The sequence below is a fragment of the Manacus vitellinus genome, unplaced genomic scaffold, assembly GCF_001715985.3.
Source record: "Manacus vitellinus isolate BGI_N305 unplaced genomic scaffold, ASM171598v3 scaffold_21_pilon, whole genome shotgun sequence".
In the NCBI taxonomy this organism is placed as follows: Eukaryota; Metazoa; Chordata; class Aves; order Passeriformes; family Pipridae; genus Manacus; species Manacus vitellinus.
The window spans coordinates 505274-527649 of NW_021939546.1; the positions used below are offsets into that span (position 1 = coordinate 505274).

A 22376-nucleotide genomic window follows, 5' to 3' on the forward strand; every position below is an offset into this window, starting at 1 on the left:
TGCAAACAATTTGTGAAGTTATGAATACCAAATTAGAGCAACCAGAAAACACAAAGTACGCAACCTTAGTACAAGAATGAAACACACATAGCAAAGCAGTAACTATCCCATCAGAGAGTGACACAAGGGGATGTAATGATAGCAAGTTTCGTGAGCGTTCATTAGGGAATGGCAAAGCACAAATGAAGGACTTGGAAATGCTGCTTACAGAAAAACAAACTTTATTTAGAGCAATATAGAATCATTAATTAGCTTCCTACTTTAAAGCAGGCTTTGAAGCAAATGAGTTTGTTACAGTAAAAATGCAGATGTCGAGATTGGAAGTTAATGCTACTACACTCAACATTAAGTAAACAGAAGACTAGGAAACCAAAACCACATGGAAGTCAATCACTGCCAAACACAAAATAGTTAACAATGGGAAACAAACAGAATATTGTCAAATTCAAAGCTGGAAGCAAACTAGAAAAAGCGGAAGAGACAAACACGCTGATGAAATAACAGTGAATAGATCAGAAGAAAGATTCTAAGAAAAGAACTGTCTGACCTACAGCTGTATTTGAAAAACTAATATCTGCAGGCAAAACATTATATTGGTACCCCTGAAAACCAGAACAACTCTTGATGTTATGGTACATGGATCTCAATGCTGGAATATGTACAAATCTCATTTAAAAGACAGCAAGAGATGAGCTAGCTGAGAGAAACATTAAGGGCTACAAAAATGGAAAATATTAAAACATCAAGACAATACAAAAATCTTGTTTCATTGTTGCTGAATGATGAAAGACAGCAAAAGCATCAAATTCCAAGCTAATTCTTGGGCTGTGCACAGCTTGTACTGGTACTTGTCTTTTGCTTTTCCTTGCTATTGTCCTGCACTCTTTTCTAGAAGACAGCCATTTCACCTTCAACTTTCTTCAGCAACTCCAAAACAAGACTCTTTCCCATGTCTTTCTCTTCTTTACACCTCACCCACATATTACCCATCACCTACATATGACCCAATTTACACAAAAAAATAAACTAACTTTTCTACAAATGTTGACAATTCTGATTTTTTCCATGTGCATCACTATGTTTTTCTGACCAAACTAGGATATCAGTAGATCTGACACATCCATATGGGTGTTTGGCCATCAGGTAAGTTCAGCATTGACCAAACAAATTCAGCATCCTTTTTTCCATTTCTACAGAATATAATTTCCTGCCTTGACTTGATACCCTTAACTGCAATTTTACTTTTCATTCAGACAGATGCGAGGGAACTAGAGATGTGCCTGAAAATTTTACCTGCATAGCATTTGCAAGATTCATCCTCTTCCCTCTGTGCACAGAGCTGATGTTCCTGTCCAGTTCATCCTTATCACTGTGTTCTGACTATTCCTCCTTCCTCAGCCTTGGCAAGTTCCATCTCAATTCACCAATTTCCTTTTAAAATATAACACTAAAGATCACTTTAATAGGATGTTCCACAGACAAAACCATTTTTCTTTTTATTAAATTATCTTTCCCCCCTCCCTAGACAATAAAGTGCTCGTTGTCACCTTCAATGCCTTTTTTTGACTTCATGTTAAATTAAAACATTGACCTTCATTTCACATACCACTCTGAGAGGTTTTTCAAATTCCTTCGTAATCTCACTCAAACTGCCTGTTATGCATAAAAAAGCACAGTTTTATTTAAATTTTCTGTTGAAGTTTTGTGAGAACAATGATTTGACAAATAGTTTGCTACGATGCTTATTTTACAATTCTGGCCAGTATTGGGCCATTATTTCCTTGCTGTCTTGTTCATGCAATACCTATATTTTTAGAACAGTCACAAGAGACTTCTTCTACCTAAATACTACTGTAATACAAATAATATATAATGGAAAAATATTAGATCTCATACACATAGAAATGATTCTAAATCAGTGACCACAACAAAGCTGAATTACATATATTTACACACATGCATACATACAGTGAGCGAGTTATATCAAAATGAAATCATTACATACAGCAACATTTGTCTTTTCCTTTAGACACATCACTACCACATACAATGAAATTCACATAAAATGAAAAAGGCATTTGTAGGTGTGCTTTAACTACTCCTCTAACCCTATCTTCAGCAGCACTATTGCAGCATTTTCCAGTACATGACACCTTGTAGGTAATAAAGCAACCCTCAAACAGAGCTGGAACACAAGTTAGTGTCTATGTGCAGGGCAAGTGTCTCCAGGACAGGAACAGGAAAGCTAGAGATAGGGATATAATGGATGGGAGGATGCCACCAAGTATGTGCTTCACAAGAATACAGAATCAAAACTCATTCTTCTCTCTCAAAAAATACACACATTTAATGTTGGTCTTTTAATTCTAAGAAAAAAAATCAATTCCAAAAATACAAACTGAACATCAGAGTTAAATCAACCACCATAATAAAATGAAATGACATTCACAATAGTTACGTCTATGGACAGCTTAAGTTTGACAAATATTTTCTCCCCCCCCACCATCCCCACTGAAATCCCCAAGTACATTCCAATATTTATCTTTAAACGAAGCTTTATGAAAAATACTGCTGGTGTTCAGTTAGAATTAAAGGACTTGGATAAAGTGAAACAATAAAGACAAATACAGATGGTGTGAGTAAGGTTACAAAGGCTTAACATTTTGCATTATCTCAAGATATAAACATTCAAAAATTAACATGAAGTTGCTGTGTTATCAAAATATTGCAGCTATAGGCAAGGCAACATTAAATTAATAGCTGAGGGTGTGAGAAAAAACCCCCACACATTTTAGTGAAGGTAAACAGAAGTGGCAGTTTTTAATTAGCATTTTTATAAAGCTAATATAACCCAGCCAGCCTTAATCCAAGCACAGGAAAAAAAGCTTTCTCTGCTTCCTTTGGCTATAAGGTGACAGAAAAAAAAATCCAGAAAAATAATCACCTTTTTAAGATGTTCAAGATGAGCAGAAAAAGTCAAATAACCAAGTAATGGAATAAATAGGTACTAACCCAGGTAGTACACTTTAAACCACTCTGTCATTTGTTAATGTTACATAATTTTATTTTGGTGGTAAACTGTAAGCATGTAAGAAATCTAACCTTATACAGTACAGTGAATAACCACCAAAGTAAAAATATTCTTCTGTTTACTTTTTGGCTAAAACCCCCTCAAAAGTAGCAGACAAAGAAAAAACACCTAATACTGGCAAGAGACTTTTTTGACTTTTTTTTAAACAAGTAAAATAAACTCCTTGATTTAAAACTTGGTACATTTTATAAACACAAAAGAGGTAATGTTGTAATAAATCAGTAATGTTACTTCAAATGGCAACATTTGTTGACCCTGTGCAATAATACACTTAGTTCATTCTACATTTATCAAAATATGACTGTTTCTACAGGTATGCAGAAATCCTGCACGTGACTGCTGTCAACTTACTTTATAATGGGGACACAAAATTTACAATCAGAGTGCTACAAGAACTTGCACATTGTTATTTCCAGTAGAGTTCATTTCAAAATGTTCAGATCCTGCCTTACTTTTTGACAAATGGAAAATAATGGAGTATAGAGCACATGAATGTCAATGACTGCACCCATTGCCAGAACACACTGCACTGGTTGGACACTCTTCCTTAGTACATAAAAAGCAACAGCACCCAATAAGCCTGAGAAGAAATGCTGCTGTGTAAATACTGGCAACTATTCCTGAAAAAAGAATTATGGGATGAATTCTCAGAAGCTGCCCAATCCCATAATTTGTATTGCATAGTCACAGTCACACATATATATACACGCACAGGGAGGTGTGTGCATATACACATATGTATATACACACACACGTACACACACACACACACACAGAATATATTAAGAAGACAATGAAGTCTGGTCACAGAGCAATTTACAGGCTCAATATATTTTTCTTTTTTTTTTTTTTTTTTACACTTTGTTTGAAAGAAAACTTCAGTATTTTACAGTCTTCAGTAGGCATTATATACACTGCACTTATGAAATCTAGAAAGTATTGAAATAGAAATACATTTCTGCAAACATTTGGGTAAGAAAACAAACCAAGATTTTTCAAATATTTGTGCTATCTACATAATATTTTCTCTAAATCACAATAACTGTATCCATGGAATGTTCTCTAGAAAATGTCATTTTTTTTTAAACACCATGCACATTTTTAAGCAATTGTAACCCAAAATATCCCAACCTAAAACAATCTAACAATGTTCAGATTAAAAAATTTAAGTCTCAGATCAGATTTTAAAAAGATAAGTCTTTATCACAAGAGCTGTAATGATAACAATTACATGTTAAGGCTAAAAAGGTTTTGTGGTTTTTTGTTTGTTTTTTTTTTTTTAGAAACACATTTAAAGACCATTTCTCTCGTGGCTCTGCATTATGAACTGTACTTACAGATGACAGTGCAGTGAACATAATGTTCAGTCCTACAGTCAGGATGCAGTTGCTCCTTCCCACTCCACAAGATACTGCACCTTTCCATCAAGTGTCACCCGACGAGCCAAGACACGGTATTTTTCCCCACAAGCTATTCTACCTGCTGCACCAAAATAACTAGTAATGGAGTTCTTTAGATGATTGAGCTGCAACTCCTGATCTGCTAAATTGTTAAGTATCTCTGTATTGAGTTCATCATACTGGTAATCTTCCTTGCTCTCATCATCTTTAACAATTTCTGAATTTTGAGTCTGGAGTGCTTTTCGTGGAAAGCGACCTCTCCTTCTCAAATGCGGTATTGCAGCAGGCCAAGTTCTTCCTGTACGAGTCCTTTTTCTCGAGTCAGATAAACTATTGAAAATAAAACCCCACAGCATTAACTCCAAGGAATATATTCAAAATGTATGCCTTACCATCAGCTATTTCCATGCCACTCATGAAATAACTTTTGTTCTATTTTTCACTGATAAAAATACTTATTGCCTATGAATAGGTAACTGTAAGTATGGCACTTAGGTAAAAATTTCAGAACACTAAACACAAGTTTTTTGAAAGCAGACTATTTAGAGCAGTAATGCACACAAAACTGACTCATGAAAGCACTTGATAGCATGCACAGAAAGAGGAGACAAAGTAGTAGAATGCATGTACCTCGATAAAAAAGAAGTTTATGTTTGCTTAACTTGAGAGAGAGAAAAGTTCAAGTAACAATTTATTTGCAGGAAAGTCAACTGTAGTTAATAATTTATTTATGAAAACCGTGCCAGAATTTTTTCATGCTCTACTGACTATAGAAAATCACAGCATACTTAGTATTCTTTAACATGAATACACAAACCTACAAAAACAAAAGCTGCTAAAATTAATTCAGGGTACACATCAGTTCTTTTGTGGCCTTTTTTAGAAAGCTAAGCTCAACAAGTGTTTATGGAGTTTAACTCTTTTAAGCAAACATAACTTAGCTACACATTTTACATCAAAGAACAACAGTTGGCAAGCACCAAAAACTCCTCACCCTGTGAGTTGTACGCAGAACTAATCAAGACTGGTTTTCTTTTGTCCTATTTCTTTAGATTTCCCCATGCAATTTATAGCTCTACTCTAAGAAAATCATATTAAAATTCATATACTGCAAATCTTAATCTTTATAGCAGATAGAGTAACTGAATAGTTACCTATAATGTCTGGAAATGCTAGATGAGGTAGTTTCTTTCATACTGGCAGCACCTGTGGATTCCACATCTGAGGTATTGGATGAATGTGCAGTTCCATCAGATTTCCTGTTTTGCAAGATAACAGGATTGCCATGCAATGAAAATAATCTTATATTAAAAACTGAGCTGACACTTCAGAAGCAAAGAGATAAATTACATGGTATTATAATGTTTCACAGGATTTTTTTTTTAAATTTACCCAACAGTGCAGGGTAATTCCAAGGCTGGGTTCTCTATCATCGGAACTGGTTCATTATCCTAAGGGGAAAAAAAAAGATACCTAAGCTTAGGTTTTGATTGTTGTACCAATTTTGTTTGAGAATTAGTGGGGGAATATCACAATTCATATTAACTTGTTATGTTTTTCTTCAACAATTACGATGCAGTTAGAAGGAAGGGGGAAGAAATATTCTTACCAGAGGAGACGACTCTGGAGTTTTGTGAATCATTTTCCTTGTATAGGGACCAGGTGGACGACCTACTGATTTTTTTTTCCCCTTTTTCTCTATACCGTTACTTAGTTCCCTAGAAGAAAATTTGTATTTTGTTCTGTATTACTGATGGTAATTTTCATTTAATATTTCCTTTGGCAATGAACACACAGATGTCTGTTACTGAAACATTGTACTAAATGAGGTTATTCCGACAAATTAAAATTGTCAGCTACAAAGCTACATGTTTTTGTCTGCATAATAACATTAACAGATACAAGATATTTCTAGGGACATTACTGATTCCCACATGTTGAGAAGAACAAACAAGTGTTAAATGTTGTTTATTCATATGAACACACTTGGTCAAAAGGATGGCACACTTACTAATACAAGTTACAATTTCACAACATAATTCCTATTCAGAATTCTAGTTAGATTATTGCCTAAGAGACCCAGAAAGGCAAGAGATCATGTTTCCCAAATGGTAGTAAAGTCGACATATTTTCTATTGCTAAATTTCATGTTGGTTTTTTAGAAGAATCCTAACAGAAAGTTAACTACATTTGTTCTAAGACCTTGTTCTCACAAATAATCCACCTTTACAGTTATTTTTAAAAAATTTCTTCTACAATGAAAAGGTCTTTTTTGTAGATACCAAAAAAATGCCCAAAGTAGTCCCATTGCCAGAATGACTGGGTTATTTTACCTCACATCCGGAATGGGTTTAGATGACTTTCTGCCTTTAATTTTGAACTCATGAGAAGTTCCTTCTGGTTCTTTCTCAGCCCTGAAAGCAGCATTTGGTGGCACAGGAGGAACGCGAATTCTCAAACCAAACAAATGCTTCTTTTTCTTTATTTCTTTTCCAGACATAAACCTTGACAATTTTAAACGAATTGTTATAATTCTGATCACAGGGAAAGCAACTTTCAAAATAACAGTGTACGTGCAAACAAAACTATGCAAATAGAATATTCATTCAAATGCTACTTTACACAATCCTCACTCTCAAGTATAGAATGTGAAGTGGAAAGAGGATGGAAGTTACAACAATTTTTCTCATGCTCTGGGTTCCACTCAAATAGTTACATAAATGTTATAGTTTGAAATAGACACAGAATTAAAATTTAAATGTTTTCTGTGGCCAAAGTGATTATCGCCTAGACTGAAGACTAATCTAGGTCAGATTAAATAGGTGAACATTCAAAGCAAAAGTATCAATAACTTACATGGTCTTGTAATCATTTAATGCCTCCAGGACATGCTCATATCTTTCAGATTTTGGTGTATCTGCCAGCTGTAAAGTAGTAAGAAATCATTTAGCCTATCTGAATTCTTCAGTAGTAGAAAGATTCCAGTTACTTTGAGTCATTGTAACTACAGATTTGAATTTTCCAACATTACTCAAAATGATACCAAAAAAAAATATGGAAAACACCCAGAATAGCTATTAGAATCTAAAAAAAAAAAAAAAAAAAAGAACAGTAAATCCATTTTCATGCCCCTTTTGCTAAGACCCAGTCCAACCTCCCTCCTTTCACTGAATCCTGAAGGAGCTAGTCTCTATCAAGCTTTTAAAACATGGAATCTTCTCTCTGAAAAATTAAGAATTATAGAGACAAGCAGAGCAAGTATGCTGGACACAAAGAAAGAAGTAGACAAGTGCTAAACAAACAAACAAATTCCTTCTACATTTCCCTCAATACTAAGAGAAATAAAAATCAAAACTAAACAAAGCTTACATATTTGTTAAACTATACAGTAATATATTCTATTGAAAAGATGGTGTGAGAATTACATTTTGTGCAGCCTTTTTTTTTTAATTAAAGCTTGAGACTTGACATGACAGAATTATTGATTTGATATAACTTAGGTAAGAGATGCCATACATATCAAAGTAAACCAGATATCTATTCATAATGACACTAATTTTTTAGTAATCCTTTAGTGTTTGCCTGTCTAACAAACTATTTACACTGATAGTTTAAAACACATATGTTCAGACTATTTTCCATTATTTATTAAAAATAGTTAAACATTTAAACCAAGAACACATATTTGATTCTCAAATTGTGTCTGCTAGTAAAAATGGATTACAGATGTATGAATTTACTGAAGAGTATAAAAGTAGGATGTACTCATGATAAGAAAATTTCAAACCATTTATATGCCACCCGTATTAAAAAAAACTTTAAAGCCCTAAACAATTTTCACGCACAAAAAGTGCATACTCTACATATTCTACATACTCTACTGGCAGTGTGCCAATTTGAACTCAGACATAAGTTGTTTGCATCTAACATTACATGCAGAAACAAAGACCTACACTGACCCTCTTAGTTAAATATAAAGTCAATCTACTTGAGTAAATGGATTTCTTTTAATGCTAAGATAAATGCCCAGTTATCAAATAGCTGAAAAAATAACTAGTCTAGAAATGAGCTAAAAACAAGATGCCTTGACAAGTAGCTGAATCAGACTGGAAAAGGATCAAAATAATTTTTAGACCGGGACACAAACTGACCATCCCCATTGTTTGAAAGGGGAAGGGAAGAAGAAATGTTTGTGTACAATATTTTGTTATATCTTACAGACTTTGGATATATCTTTGTGTGCAATATACTCTGCATTCAGTTCTACATTTAGATTTTCTGGTTGGAGCACATGAAAATATCAAAGTAGTAAGAGAACTACAACATGAAAGACAAATAGAGATATGCAATAGTATACACAGTTGAGTATAAATAATTAAGAGTCATCATGAAAATAATGAGTTACGTGGATAATCTGAAGAAATTTCACAGCTCAGAAAAACATACACCTCTTAATTTCCTTGTAGAAATAGAATGCTTTTTATCTCATTATTTAGGATTACCAGATTTTAAGGTACTAAAGGACTTAACATGCAGAATAAGACAGTTCATAGGTTGCCAACTCTCAGGACATATGCATGCACTGTGAGAGAAAACAAGAAAGGGTATTGCAACTACTTACCTCACCAGGATGCAATCTATCCCAGTTTTCATTAATGTAGGCCATAAGTTCAAGCTCTGAATCAAAATATTTCTTCTTATGAATAACACTTAGGTTGTAAAGGCATAGATGTGCTATATCTACCCTAGAATATTTGAATTAAAAAAAAAAAAAACAGAAAACACATTTTATTTCCAATTACTTTCCTTTGAAATAATTTAGTAGAAAAGATATTATCACAGTACAGTTGGAGAAACACAAAGTACAACTTAAAACACTCAATCCAGACAACATCACGAAGGCTTCTGTAATTTCTTTTCAAGTGATTCCTTCTGTTTTGCATTTTACTTTCATTTCTGCATTTTCATTGCACTGTCGTGATCTTCTTTTAAACTCCAAAACTGGTCTGAACCATGGGATATTTAAGCAAGTCTGAATTCACATTTGAATGTATCAACTCTGAATTCATGCAAGTATTTTGGTGAACTAACATTTAACAACATAATTTCCTCCATATATTTAGCATTAGGCACATTTACACTAAATTGGATATAATTTCTAATACGGGTTAGTTCAAAGATTCCAAACTACAACTACTAAGACTCATCAGGGACACCATTATAAAATGTATCAAGACGTGTACTCCAGTACTCGCTACATCTGGCTTACCTAATGGCAGGATCCTAAGCCTGCAAAAAATATTTAACTCAGATATCTTAATCTTCACATATACAACAAGCGAGTAGTTGCTTACTACTTCACTGAACAATCCCAGAAATAAATCTCAAGAGCATGCAATCACAATATATCTCTGCATTTAAGGACAAACTTTGAATGAAACTTAGCCCTGATAAACAGCAAGAACGACTCAGGGAACAGCTCAAGCTACCAAGTGGATTTCCTTTTTAGCAAGGAGAACCAAAACACCAAAAAGAAAAGCAGAGCATGTATTTAACTCACCCCTTTTTTTAAAAAAATTTATACTTACCATCTCAAGGGTAAACGTTTGAGGTATTCTGGTCCAGAACTGCAAACTGAGCAAATGAACGTATAAAACCTAAAAATATACACATATGTATTATGTACATGTGTCTGGGTGGTGGGTGTCCCTACACACACATGCTCTCAATGTTTTAACATCCTAGTTACGAAAAAATGAGAGTTAAGCAAGCTAGAAACCCAGCCATATGATATTTGTGAGTCTCTTTATTCTGCACCTCACTTTAGCAACTTCCACAATCTGCACTGATACTTACTAGGCCAGATACAAGGTACTTGAATTCCATCCTGGTACCCACTGTTTCATACTCCCTGAGAAACTCCCTCAACCTGTGACTGTGTCAGCTAAGATGCTCTGTAATGCCCCCACCCCATTCTCTCAAATGCAAAACCCTGTGCACCAGTGTAAGCATGTACTTTAAGGACCCATGCCTTCCTGGGTCCTAACTCCGCTCTTTCATACAAATATTCCAGCACAACCAACAGCTAAAAGAAAGTCTAATAGATAACAAGTGAGATACTCCTTGATTCCTTTCTCCAGTTTTCTCTCATCTGCTGCAAATGCTCCAAGTTCCTCTTAAAATGAAAGCACAGACCAGCACCCTTTTTCTTGTGTTCTGACTCATCACACATGGACAGAGGATGTAGAGCTCCCCTCAGTCTAAATAGCCTTCCAGCTCTCTCCAATCCCCCCCAGTCAGTACAGGGAACTGGTACTGCACATGCTCACTGACAGCCCATCTCCAAGCATGGTGTCCATCGTTTGTAAGACATCAGTCACCTACAAAACGTGACCTCCAAAGCCCTTATCCTAAATTAGGCCCACTAAAGGGGTCTGCTTTAAAAGCTTTCCATCTCCCAGTTGCCAGCTCCTACAGTATAATGGACTTATGCACAAAATGAAGTCAGCAACAGTTGGAATTCAACTAACCCTTGGTTACATCTCCATCACCCACCATCACACCCTCCTTCATTCAACTGAGATGAAGAATTGCACTTTCCTGGCACCTGAACACATGTTTATTTTGTATAATCTACTCAAAACACGACCCATTTTTGAAAAATACTGTTGTATTATGGCTGCTCTAATAAAAGCTCATATGAGAGATTTCCTTCACATTTTAAATAGAGACAACCATAAAGTACAGATTAATTTTCTTACCTGTCACCAAAAAGCATTGGCTTTTGGAGGCACTGCACACAGGCCTCATGAAACCACTGCTTACATTTGCAGCACTGCAACATCTTTAGATACCAGCTTCACCAACAGAAAGAAAAACAAGATGTGTTAAAAAAGTTACTGAAAATTGTTCTTTGTTACATTTAAATTAAATATCAAGAGATCTTTTGATCCAAACTGATTTTCACAGCTTATAAAACAGCCATCTCTAGGAATATTTCAGTAACATTTAGTGCCTTAATGAATCACTACTAGAAAAGAGAGACTAGGAATAATAAAAGGCAGTCCAGTAGAAGACTGAAGTAAGTTATTAAATGAAGAAAATAAACATTTCATTTACTCTGTCAACTAGCTTCTAATTCACAATAATAAGAATTTAGTAACCCCATAAAAACTCCTTCTGACATACCAGATTAGCTCCCTTATTATTTTTCAAAGCAAAACACAGCTGCATTAAGTCACAAACATTTGTTCTGGGGATTCAACTACTTGAATCCTCAAAAGAAACCTCATAGTTTACAGGGGTTTTCTTTTCCTTTTTCAGCTTTTCCCTTGAGAAAAGGAACCATGCAATACTGAGGGTGATGTTTGTCCAAGTCTCCAAAATTCTCAAATCAGAGCTCTGTCCTGTGAATGTAAATTCAAAAACATTGCTTCTTTGACTTTTTGACTCTTTACTTGCCTTGATCTCAAATCTTCAGTGCTATCTTATTCATTCACTCATTCATGCAGACACCAGAGTACCTATCTCTACCTGCTTTAGAAGTCCTCTTCTTGCCTTCCTTGTAAAAAAGAACCAGCAGAGGACTCTGTAATGCCATAAGAGGAAAAAGAATCTTTCCCCTGCCAGTGATTGAAAACCAGGGTATGATGTTATGGTAGAATCAGACAGTTGCATATTCCAACAAAACTTAATAAACTAATCTCTAGGTACATTTATTTTTGTGACTTATGACCAAGTTAACATCAGAAAAATACTGCCTCTTGCTGATTGTACAATGTACTGTGATTTTATATGATGGCCACATAACAAAATCAAAACAAAACTAAATATTTTATGGGAGAAGAAATAATGTATTTTCCATGAGACACTTAAAAATGCATAAAGAATTCAAAAGTCCACTTTGCATCCAGTTTTTAATACCTACACACAATAGGACAGAAACTAACAAGTTCACAAGAAAGTCTACAAGAAAAGAGTCAAAGTTTGCAGCTGCATTATAGAGAAAAACTCTTATATATTATCCATTTACTTACTCTCCAGGTCCTCCACAATAGCAGTAACACTGCTGCACATTGGTTTTATGACCTGCATCCCACTCAAGGTCTGTTGCATTATATGGTAACGTTTGTTTCATGACTTGCAGTGCTTTGGCATTTGGTCCTTTCTTAAGCGCACCACCCCTCTGGGCCAAAACAAACACATTAGTTTATAAAAAACAATAATACCTTTCTGAAACTTTCAAAGCTTTTAATTTGAAAGTTATGAAAAGTTGTCTATAATCAAGCCAAATACTTTCACCTGCATTTATGTTTTAATACTAGCATGTTTGTTTCAAAGCAAAATATCACCTATTTCTAAAATAAGTATTACTTCTCAACATACAAAACTTGCATTCAGATCAAAGATAACAAAAAAGAAATCACTGAAAAAAAATGCTTTATCTTATTATTTCAATTTCAAAACCAAAGATGCATGCAATATGAAACACACCTTTGTTGTTGTTGCAAAAACACACTGTCGACAGAGCCATTTATCATCTGAATCAATCACGCTGGAATCAATATTTGGTGTGTGACACAGTTGATGATAACCTGTATAAAAAATGATCAGCCAAACTGTTATTAAAATGGCAAAAGAAGCTTACACAGAACTAACTACATATAACTTTAATGCAACTATAAGGCACTATCCATCATTAAGTGCCGAAAACCTGATCAAAAAAAAAAAAAAAATTGGTAACAAATTCAAAATGGTATTTTAAATTTTCTTAGTAGAAAAATAATAATCTTGACTTACAGAACAGGTGTTAGTCCCTTTAACATGGATTCTCATCATTCACTGAGCTGTTAATAGCCACTAAGGGCTACAAAATTTAAGATCAGTTGAGCAGTCAGCCATTGCCAGGCAAATATCCTCCTTTGTGAAACAAATCAAAACATCTTTTAAAATGCAGTAAATAGGAAAAAAAAAATCTAGTTACCTTGCCCACATTTATCACATATAACCATTTCATTCGGTGCTTCTGAATACTCTTCCTGACATATTGTACAGACCATTTCCCCACTTTCAGTGGCTCCTAGACAAAGATGAGAGTGTGATTTTTTCAGATTATATCTGCAGTTGGAACAGTTACCACATGTATAGCTTTTTTTTTATTTCAGTTACAGATGCATGCATTGTAGAAACACATTGTTACAGAGAAAAACTTGTTACCAAGAATACATTCAGACATTTTGTACAGACTGTGCTACAAATATTTATATTACTTATCATAAGTTATAAGATATTTATAGGTTTTATATTGCCTACTTAATATGCAGTCCACAGTTCCTTAACATAAACAATAAAGATTCAACAACTGAATAAAGAATGTAAATTCTGGCTAAAAATACGTATAAATAAATCCTATCTGAACAACTAATAAATATCTTTTATGTTTATATTACTTTGTGTTTCTTTTCATGTAAATACATACACAATTTGGTGTACATCTTTTTGACAGATCTGTTCAAGATGCTTTAATATTGAACTCCAACATTCTTAGGAAAGATGTTATTACCACTTATACATATTTGCAAGCATACAAAAGCACACAGTTACAGCAGAGGTAAGGGAAAAAAGTAAGCTTGCAACCTGGAAACAAAACTACATCTTACTCCATTTATACCATGTATCAATGTAAAAACCTGGATTAAAATACAAGCTTCTTAATCACAGAATATTCTGAGTTGAAATGTCCCTCTACACATTCATTAAATTTTGATAGTTACCATAAACAAATCAAAGATCATGAACTTGTACTATACAGAAGCAGAACAGAATTTTTTTTTTTTACAAGCTTCTAAGAAATAAAACAGTTGATTTTTTGCTATTATAAATAAAAAGCTTCTCCTTTTAGCAGACAGTATTTAGTTTAAACATCAAGAATCAATGACAGCCAGTTCAGGTTTCCATTGCTTTTATATGATGAGGAAATTGTCATCCATGCTTCTACTACTCTCCAAATATCTGAAAACCAAAAAGGTACTGTACAATAGGTGTCTCACTTGATAATTGCACATTTCTTATATTACATGAATACTCAAAAAACTGTAATGGTTTCTTATGTGCAACAGTTATGGTGTTACTTTTAAATGTCAAAACTCCATTAAAGATTTTTCAGGTTTTAGTTTATTTTTACAACATGTTGTTTCAACTGAAAACAGTAGGAGGACATAAACTTGGTGTAAATTAGGGCTCAGAGTATTCTGTTAAGACAGAGGATAGACTCTATCCCCATCCAAACAAAATCAAATGTGATTATTTTTAGAAGTCTTCTCCGCTCCCTTGTATATAGTTATGTGAAAACAAAACAAACAGACAAAAACAAACAACTCACAAAAACAAAATGACAAAAACAAAACCAGACCCAAAAAAAAGTAACTTCAGTGATAGACAGTTGTTTGAAAAGATTTTTTTTCCCCATTTGCCTAATTTGTGATCCTGGATCACATTAAATCATATCACTCTTTAGGATACGAGAATATAATGTAACCATTTATTTTAACAGATATAGTAATCTAAACAAATAAGATACTAAACAAGGACTACTTCATTGAAGTTCTTGCCTGTTTGTATGTCCTTCCAGAGAACCCAGGATTTGGAACTGTCTTCAAATATAATGAAGCAGTTCTGTTTCAGTTTGTTTATCTGAAAAACAAAAATACAGTGGAAGCCATGAGTAAAAGGACTAAACAGAAGAACATACTTAATACTACAAAAGAGGCACAATAATACTGCAATTTTCAACTACATATGATACTTTAAGACTCCAGTGAAGTTAAAAATTTGTTTACCTTTTTGATAGTTCCAAGATAAAACAAGCCATCTGACCATCTAGCTAGGACATCCTGACCTTCCTCAAATTTACAAAGTGGCTTTTTGGCTTTCTGTCCATCACGTAAGGACAGCTTGGTCAGAGATGCTGAGCTCTTATGGCTGCGACGTAAAGGAGAGCGCTTATGGACCAGTGAATTACCCACCGCTGTAGAGTCTCTAAAGACAGAGAAGCAAGAAAAAAGGTAATCACAATTAGGGTAAAGAAACCATGTATTTTAAATATTAATATGACTAACTCTTAGAACTTTAGGTAACTAAAGACCTGCTCATGTCTTCAGACTTTAGACATCTTCAGTTGTGGTGCCTCTGCTATGACACAAGTCTACAAAACTTGAAAGAGACAAGTTTATTAAAAAAAAAAGTGTTCTATGAAATCAGCTGATGTAAATGGGGATGGGGAGACACAAACTTTCCAGCTCAGAGACTCTTCATAAAGTCACCAGAAGCATCAAAGAACATATAAAAAACATTCAATACAGGATTACTTATGCAAAACTTCAGTCGACAGTTTTCTAAAATTCCAGGGAAGCTAAAAAGGTCCTAAACTAATTCTAACTGCATTATCTTGGTAGGGAGAGTAGTAGTTGACAACTAACAGGGTGTTCAGCACTTCCTCAGAATCAAAACAAAACAAAAAGGAGAGGCTGAGGTGTGGAGAAACCACCCAAGGTAAATACTTGACCCATAGGTAGAGTTGTAGAGGTTTCCAGCACAGAAAGAACTTCTACATGTTAAATTCATGTAAAATAAATTTTCCTCTCTGTTAGAATAAGAGTGGAAAATAATAAGGAAGAAAAAACAAAAGATCTTGCAACTTTTCTTCATACATGAAACCCAAAATTGTAAGTTACTTGAATCAATCATTTTTCCTCATACAATTCCACAAAATGTAGCCTATTTACATGTGTGAATATGCTCTTATGTCAAACTAGCTATCAAACATCATATTCCAAGTAAAGGAATAAAATATAGAAAATTATAAAACAGGATCAAATAGTGCACAAGGAAGAATCTTCATAAGTAATAGGCAGAATCTGAGACTATGTAATAAACTTACCACTTGTATATCTAAATGTATTTTCTATAGAAACTAAAATATATATTACTAGGATGCAAACATAAGGACAGATTAGGGAATTAAATAGGCTACAGTCAACTGAAAGAGCAGTTTCACCTCACTCAAGATAGCTTAGGTACATCATCAGCACCAGAAACATTTAAATTAATCTCAAAGCACCAACAAAAGCACTAAATTAATCGGTGTCCCATATAGTTTGAGCAATGTTAGAATCCTATCAATTCCGCTGCTTCTTATGCAAAAGCTGTTTCAAGTTACTGCTGCTTTTCCCCAGTTCAACTCTAACCTCTGATAGATGGGACAGGGAACATGCAGCATTCAAAATAAGTTTACAATAACAGAGTAAAAGCATGGCAGCCCAGGACACTTATTTTGTGCTGCCTTCTCAGCAGTAACATCTGGTTTACAAGTGTTTTGACAGAACTACTCTCTTAAAAAGGTTCAAAGATTTTTTTTTTCCCAGATTTTTATCTGGTTTAAGAGCCCAGAGAAAGCAGCTACAAGGCAGGAATGTTTGCTCTTCTTTTCCAGTACCTGAAAAAAGGTGTGAAAGATCTCATACAGAGTATGCAAAAAGACACAAATTCCATTTAAAAAACAACTGAGCTCTATATTAAAAAAATTCTTCAAAAGCTTTCTTTTAAGTACTGAAGTTTATCCCACATCCCTATTGAAACGATAACAAAAAAGTGTGCATCATTTTCTGGCATAACACACTTAAATGAATCTATACACTGACTTATACAACAGCATAAATTCACAATAGCAGCTTCAGACACTGAAGAATCTTGATACATAGTAAAGATGTGAGCTAATAAACCAGACACTTCTCCTTTGTCCACACTGCTCTTTTTGTGAGTGATAGCAGTGCTGAAGTGAAGGCTAAACAGCTCATGAAGCAGCTCCTGCTGTGGCAGTTTATGGTTTATCTCACAGAGACTGAAAATAGGGTTAGTTATCACAATAGGCTGACAGTAGCTTAACAGTTGCTTTCCACATGGATAGGAAGTTTCTCTTCAGGGAAACACTCCTCCAGTGTTTTTGATGGAGATGAAGTAGGAAGAGCCACCGTTTTTAACAAGCTGACTTTAATGAACAGGACATAAGTTACTTAAAGTAGGTGTCTCTGAAGTATCTTCTGGAACCATTGCACAAGAAATGTAGTGCAGACCAATGTAAAAGCTACATGTATAAAATGTTACTAGCGTACTCATCTGTCTCATCACAGCTCTCTCAGCTGTAGTGGAATACCAAGAAGTTACACCTACCATTAAAATAAAACTTTTATTTTAAAATGCAAACTGAAGTTAAATTCTTGCTCGCTGATTTTGAAATTAATTTAAAGGTTCCACATTTTCCAGAAACTTGCTTTCAAGTTTTCCCTAAAGTTACCTTCCTAGCACCTTCCTACCACGCTATTCATAGTTACCAACTAAACTAGCAACCTTTAAGTAACAACTTCCCCATCTTAAAAAAAACTTTTCTCCAAGACCTTACAATCACATAATATCCAACCGATGCCTTGTTTTTCAGAAAAACTTACCTGCTATGAAAATCTGCTTTATCTAATTTAACTCGCACCACCAAGCTACACAGCACATCATACAGCACGTGTGGCTTTACACCCATTACTCAATACTAAGTATGTTGTGCTGTATTCTTATTCAAGCACTTAGAATGCAAACAAAAAGTACTTACACACCCATACAATATTTCATAAGTTAGTAGTGGAAGTCAGTAAAATGTGTCTGCATGCTAAAATATGTTTGAAAAGCTAGGGAAAAAGATGTGAAGAAATTGGAAGATTAAAAAGACTGAGCACTCTTGCTTCCAAGTGTTTGTTCCTTAAGATATTCATACTCCTGCACTCCTTCAGTTGAAACAACTGCTGTGAAACAACTTCTGTTAAAAAAACTCCCTTGACAGGTTTTTTTTTTCCCCCGGCCATCTCAGTTCACCAGTTTGTTTCATAGAATGGTTTGAAAGCACAACTGAATAAACTCAAACAAGCAACTTGGGACACAAACTCCGTCAGCTGTCACTGCCAGACTGCATGACTGAACTATAGTCACGGGTTCACTGACAATCCAGGCAAGTTCAGCAAACTTCTTCCAGAAGGGCTCCTGATTCACAAATGCTGCAACAGTAACAGGTAATAGCTACCCTATGAGTACAGCTAGTTCTTGGAAGTTAAAGATACTATGTTTTAACAACATAGTTAAAACAACAAAATGCCCAAAGAATATTAAGAGAAAATTTTAATCCACTGAGGAAACTCATTAAAGTGGGACAGATAACTCATTTATTCCTACTAAATACAAATCACACGGAAGGGAAGATGAGTTTAAAGATTTATCAGAAGGGAATTCAGATTAGAAATCACACACAGACCATCCTACTAAGAGAACTCATGCAGGTTTAAGATCTATCTCAAAACTGGAAAATGCGGTATCGCAGAGGAGAGGAAGACCTAGTGAAAGAACTTATGATAACCAGAGATAACCAGTTCAAATTCTGGAAGCATGACATTACTGCTGATTAATCACAGTCTCTTTAAAACTTGTTAGACAGCATCTAGATGGAATACTGTGTTTTTGTTCTCCCAGTGCAAGAGAGACATCGAAGTAGATGAGTTTGGTGGAGGGCCACAGAGACAGTCAGGGACCGGAGCACTTGCCCTATGAAAGGGGACTGAGGGAACCAAGTTCATTCAGCCTGGAGAATAAAAGGCTTCAGGGAGACCTAACAGCAGCCTTCCAGCTCCTAGGAGAAGATCGGTGAGATGCAATTACTCTCCTCGCAGTAGTGCATAGCAGGAGGACAAGAGGTAACATATAAGTTAGAGAGATTCTGACAGGGAGGGAACATCCCCCTCCCCATGGGGGCAGTTCAGCAACAGAACAGGGGCACAGGGTGGTTGTGTGGCCTCTGTCACTGGAGGCTTTCAAGGGCTGACTGGATAAAGCTACCTGGTTTGACCTCATGGCTGATGCTAAGCTGAGCAGGACTACAAAACTCCCAAGACCTCTTCTAACCCGAGTCAGATTTTGAGCCTGTGAAGTATGACTGCCCTTAATAAGATTGATTTATACTATTAAAAAGAGGTAGTCACTGGAATAAGTGACTCTCGTGTCCATAATACTACACAATCATTTGTGATTTTGTTTTTACTTTCTCATGTTCTCCCTCAAGAAACCTTAACTAACTAGAAGTGTTCTAATTCTGTTTGATATGCACAGTGAGAGTATTACACTTTAAAAGATCACTACAGAATAACATTTTTCCTTACATATTTAGTATGTAGGGAAACTGGATAGGGCAGCCCTGTACTGCAAAAGCCATTTGTTTGGGATCAATCATGTGTTTGCACACAAAGAGAAGAAACAGAACACAGTAAGAGAAAACAATGCTATCAGGTCACAATACACCTTTTCAGATCAGAATTTCCCTTAATTGTACACTCAGCACCTCCTTGAGTACAGAAACTGCCTTTTGGGTTTCTCCAGTACATGCAGGAACATACCTAAGGGAGGTAGGAGCACGCACCCAAGCAGAAAAGAAATGACAACATGTTGACTTGCACTGAGGGGAAGTGGGGAATAAAGAGTATTTCAGAGGTGACCAAACCCCCATAAAGACAAGTCTCCTTCTTTAAGGTTCATCTACAAGAGCAGCAACCTTCATAAGCACTCCACAGAATTAAAAAAATAAATAGATCTAAAACATAAATAAAGTAATATTATTATCTAAGATATTCAGTGAATGAAGTATGTCCAGACTCATCAGGAATGCTCTTATCATTAACTCTCCTCAAAGAAAGTTAAGCTGCTTGATTTCACTCCTCCATGGAGATTATACCTCCAGCAATATCTGTGGTTTTATAATTCTTCTCCTGTTGCGTTTTGTTCAAAGACACACTTCCCCTCCATTTCCTGCAAGGAAGGCCTGTAAAGAAGGTGAAACCAACTCTGCAGCAAGCTCAGAGGCCAGTCACACAAAAAGTGCTGTTCATTCACAAACTACGAAGATTCGTGTTGGCTTCTCATCACATGTGCTTCTTCTCTCCAGGCTTTCTCCTCCATAAGTCACATGAGGAGTACAAAATATGCTTTACTGCCTCTAGTACTATATTAATTCACATCTATCTCCAGGGAATACAGAAGTCCACTCCTTACCAGGAAATGAACCATAGCATATTTGTTACAGCTGCTCTCCTCATAAATTTTACCTGATCTCCTAAAGCAGGGAAGGAAAACATAACTTGATACTACCAATACATGTGTCGTTCACCTATTAAAAAATATACACACCTCAATAACTGCTGACTAGCCATATTAAGTCAACTTTTGAGAAGCATCTACATCTGATTTAAAATTCTTCCCAGAACAGAAAAAGCAAGTTGTTGAGAAGCCACACATCTATATTTGATGAAATAAGGGTTAACTGTGAAAAACATTATACTCTCACTACAGATTCACATTTCACAGCTTGTAGCTCCTTGCATAGATCCTTCTCATTTTCACTATATTATGCACCTTTTTCATCTTTTCAATCTGTGTTCCCTTATTCCCCTTTCACTGAAAAGCTATGAACTCATTAACCTGTACTCTAATAATACAGAAACTAAACTGTTTTTCCTCTTTCAACCTCAAATGTTTTCAAATCAAATGTAATTTGAGATCTCAAAAAAGGGACAAATATTAACGTGTTAACTTTTACCAACCTGATTACAGATCAAAAGAAAAAAGAGCAAGAAAACTGTTTGGTTATTATCCCACGTTTTTGCCAGGTTAATTGTATATCATTGATCATGTTCCCTTACACTAAGTCAGGAGAAAATCATGCCATTATCCATTACTACGTTTGACCTTTTAAAGTTATGAGCTGGGCCTACCCATCACAAAATCCAGAAACAGCCATAATGCTACACTGCTTTCCTCGCAGACCCTTTCATTTAAGCATGCAGGCCCTCTTCTTTTAATAGCACCCTGATACTCCATGGATGAACGACAACCCCTCGTATTTCAACACTAATAGCAGTGTCTAGAGCATCCAGCACAGAACCATATTGTTCTCTCTGACAAACGCAAGTATCAGCCCTTTCTTCCTACAGAATTCAATACCAAAGAAAAGAAAACGCGTTACTGCACATCCTTTCAGCCAGCAACAGTTACCGCATTTTGGTGGACTAAAAACCTACGGTGCACGTTCAAATCGCCAAGCCTGACAGAGACGGAGAGGTGAGGCGTTGCAAACAAACAAACAAACAAAAAAAACAACAAAAAGAAACCAAAACCAAAGTTACCAGCGGGCATCAGCAGCCCTTTGTGCTGCTCTCTCCGCACTCGAGAAAACGGAGCCTGCCTCGACAATATCCTTAAAGGTGAAGGCGAAAATACAGCTGGCGGGGGCTGATGGCACCTCAGCGCCGCGGCCCCCCCGGCCGGCCCTGCCTCCCCGCCTTTGTTTTGGTCACCGAGAGCACCGCTGACCCCTCGCTCGCTGCCCGCGGCCGCTCGCAGGGAGCTCCCTCCCCCTTCCCCCAAGGCCTCGGGGCCCCCCGCCCCGGAGCGGGGCCCCTCTCCCCGCTCCCCGCCCCGCGAGAGGATGCGGGACGCGGCACCGCCGGCCCGGACTGCGGGATCGCCCCCCCCCCGACCCGCGCGGGCCCGGCCGCCCCTCCCTCCCCCCCACCCCTCACCTCATTCGGTCTCTCCAGTGGTGCCAACCGCCTCATACAGGGAAATGGGCGAGCTCGGGAGCCTCTCCCCGGCGGCGGCGGTGCGGTGCGGCCGGGTGCTCGGTGCACACGGGCCCCGGGCGCGGCCCCGCGGCGGCGGGTGGCGAGGGAGGGTCAGAGCCGGCTCAACGGGCAGCCCGGCCCCGGCGCAGCCCTCGCCATTTTTGTTTCCCGCGGAGGAGGTGC

General features: G+C 36.3%; 1 protein-coding gene across 2 annotated transcripts; it reads right to left on the reverse strand.

Annotated features, from left to right (window-relative positions):
- Window positions 1-2383: 2383 nt before the first annotated feature.
- MTF2 (metal response element binding transcription factor 2) lies at window positions 2384-22369 on the reverse strand. 2 transcript variants are annotated; one of them, XM_029959680.1, is made up of 15 exons: window positions 22152-22369; window positions 15330-15528; window positions 15102-15183; window positions 13475-13570; window positions 12985-13085; window positions 12528-12676; window positions 11253-11348; window positions 10080-10148; window positions 9113-9236; window positions 7348-7415; window positions 6825-6995; window positions 6101-6209; window positions 5884-5942; window positions 5646-5750; window positions 2384-4821 (listed from the first exon to the last, which is right to left on the reverse strand). In XM_029959680.1, the coding sequence occupies exons 1-15, from the start codon at window positions 22154-22156 to the stop codon at window positions 4467-4469; spliced, it is 1788 nt and encodes a 595-aa protein (XP_029815540.1). In that variant the 5' UTR covers window positions 22157-22369; the 3' UTR covers window positions 2384-4466. The 2 variants fall into 2 exon arrangements, with proteins under 2 accessions (XP_029815540.1, XP_017927770.1); XM_018072281.1 differs by lacking the exon at window positions 22152-22369 and adding an exon at window positions 21574-21593.
- Between the last annotated feature and the right edge of the window lie 7 nt (window positions 22370-22376).

Bases quoted from the DNA above. Each gene is read 5' to 3' on its own strand.
- MTF2 (XM_029959680.1), bottom strand. The intron at 10,149-11,252 runs GTAAGAAAATTA...GTATATTTTTAG, and splicing joins CCAATGCTTTTTGGTGACAG to GTTTTATACGTTCATTTGCT. The intron at 9,237-10,079 runs GTAAGTATAAAT...CAAATATTCTAG, and splicing joins AAACGTTTACCCTTGAGATG to GGTAGATATAGCACATCTAT.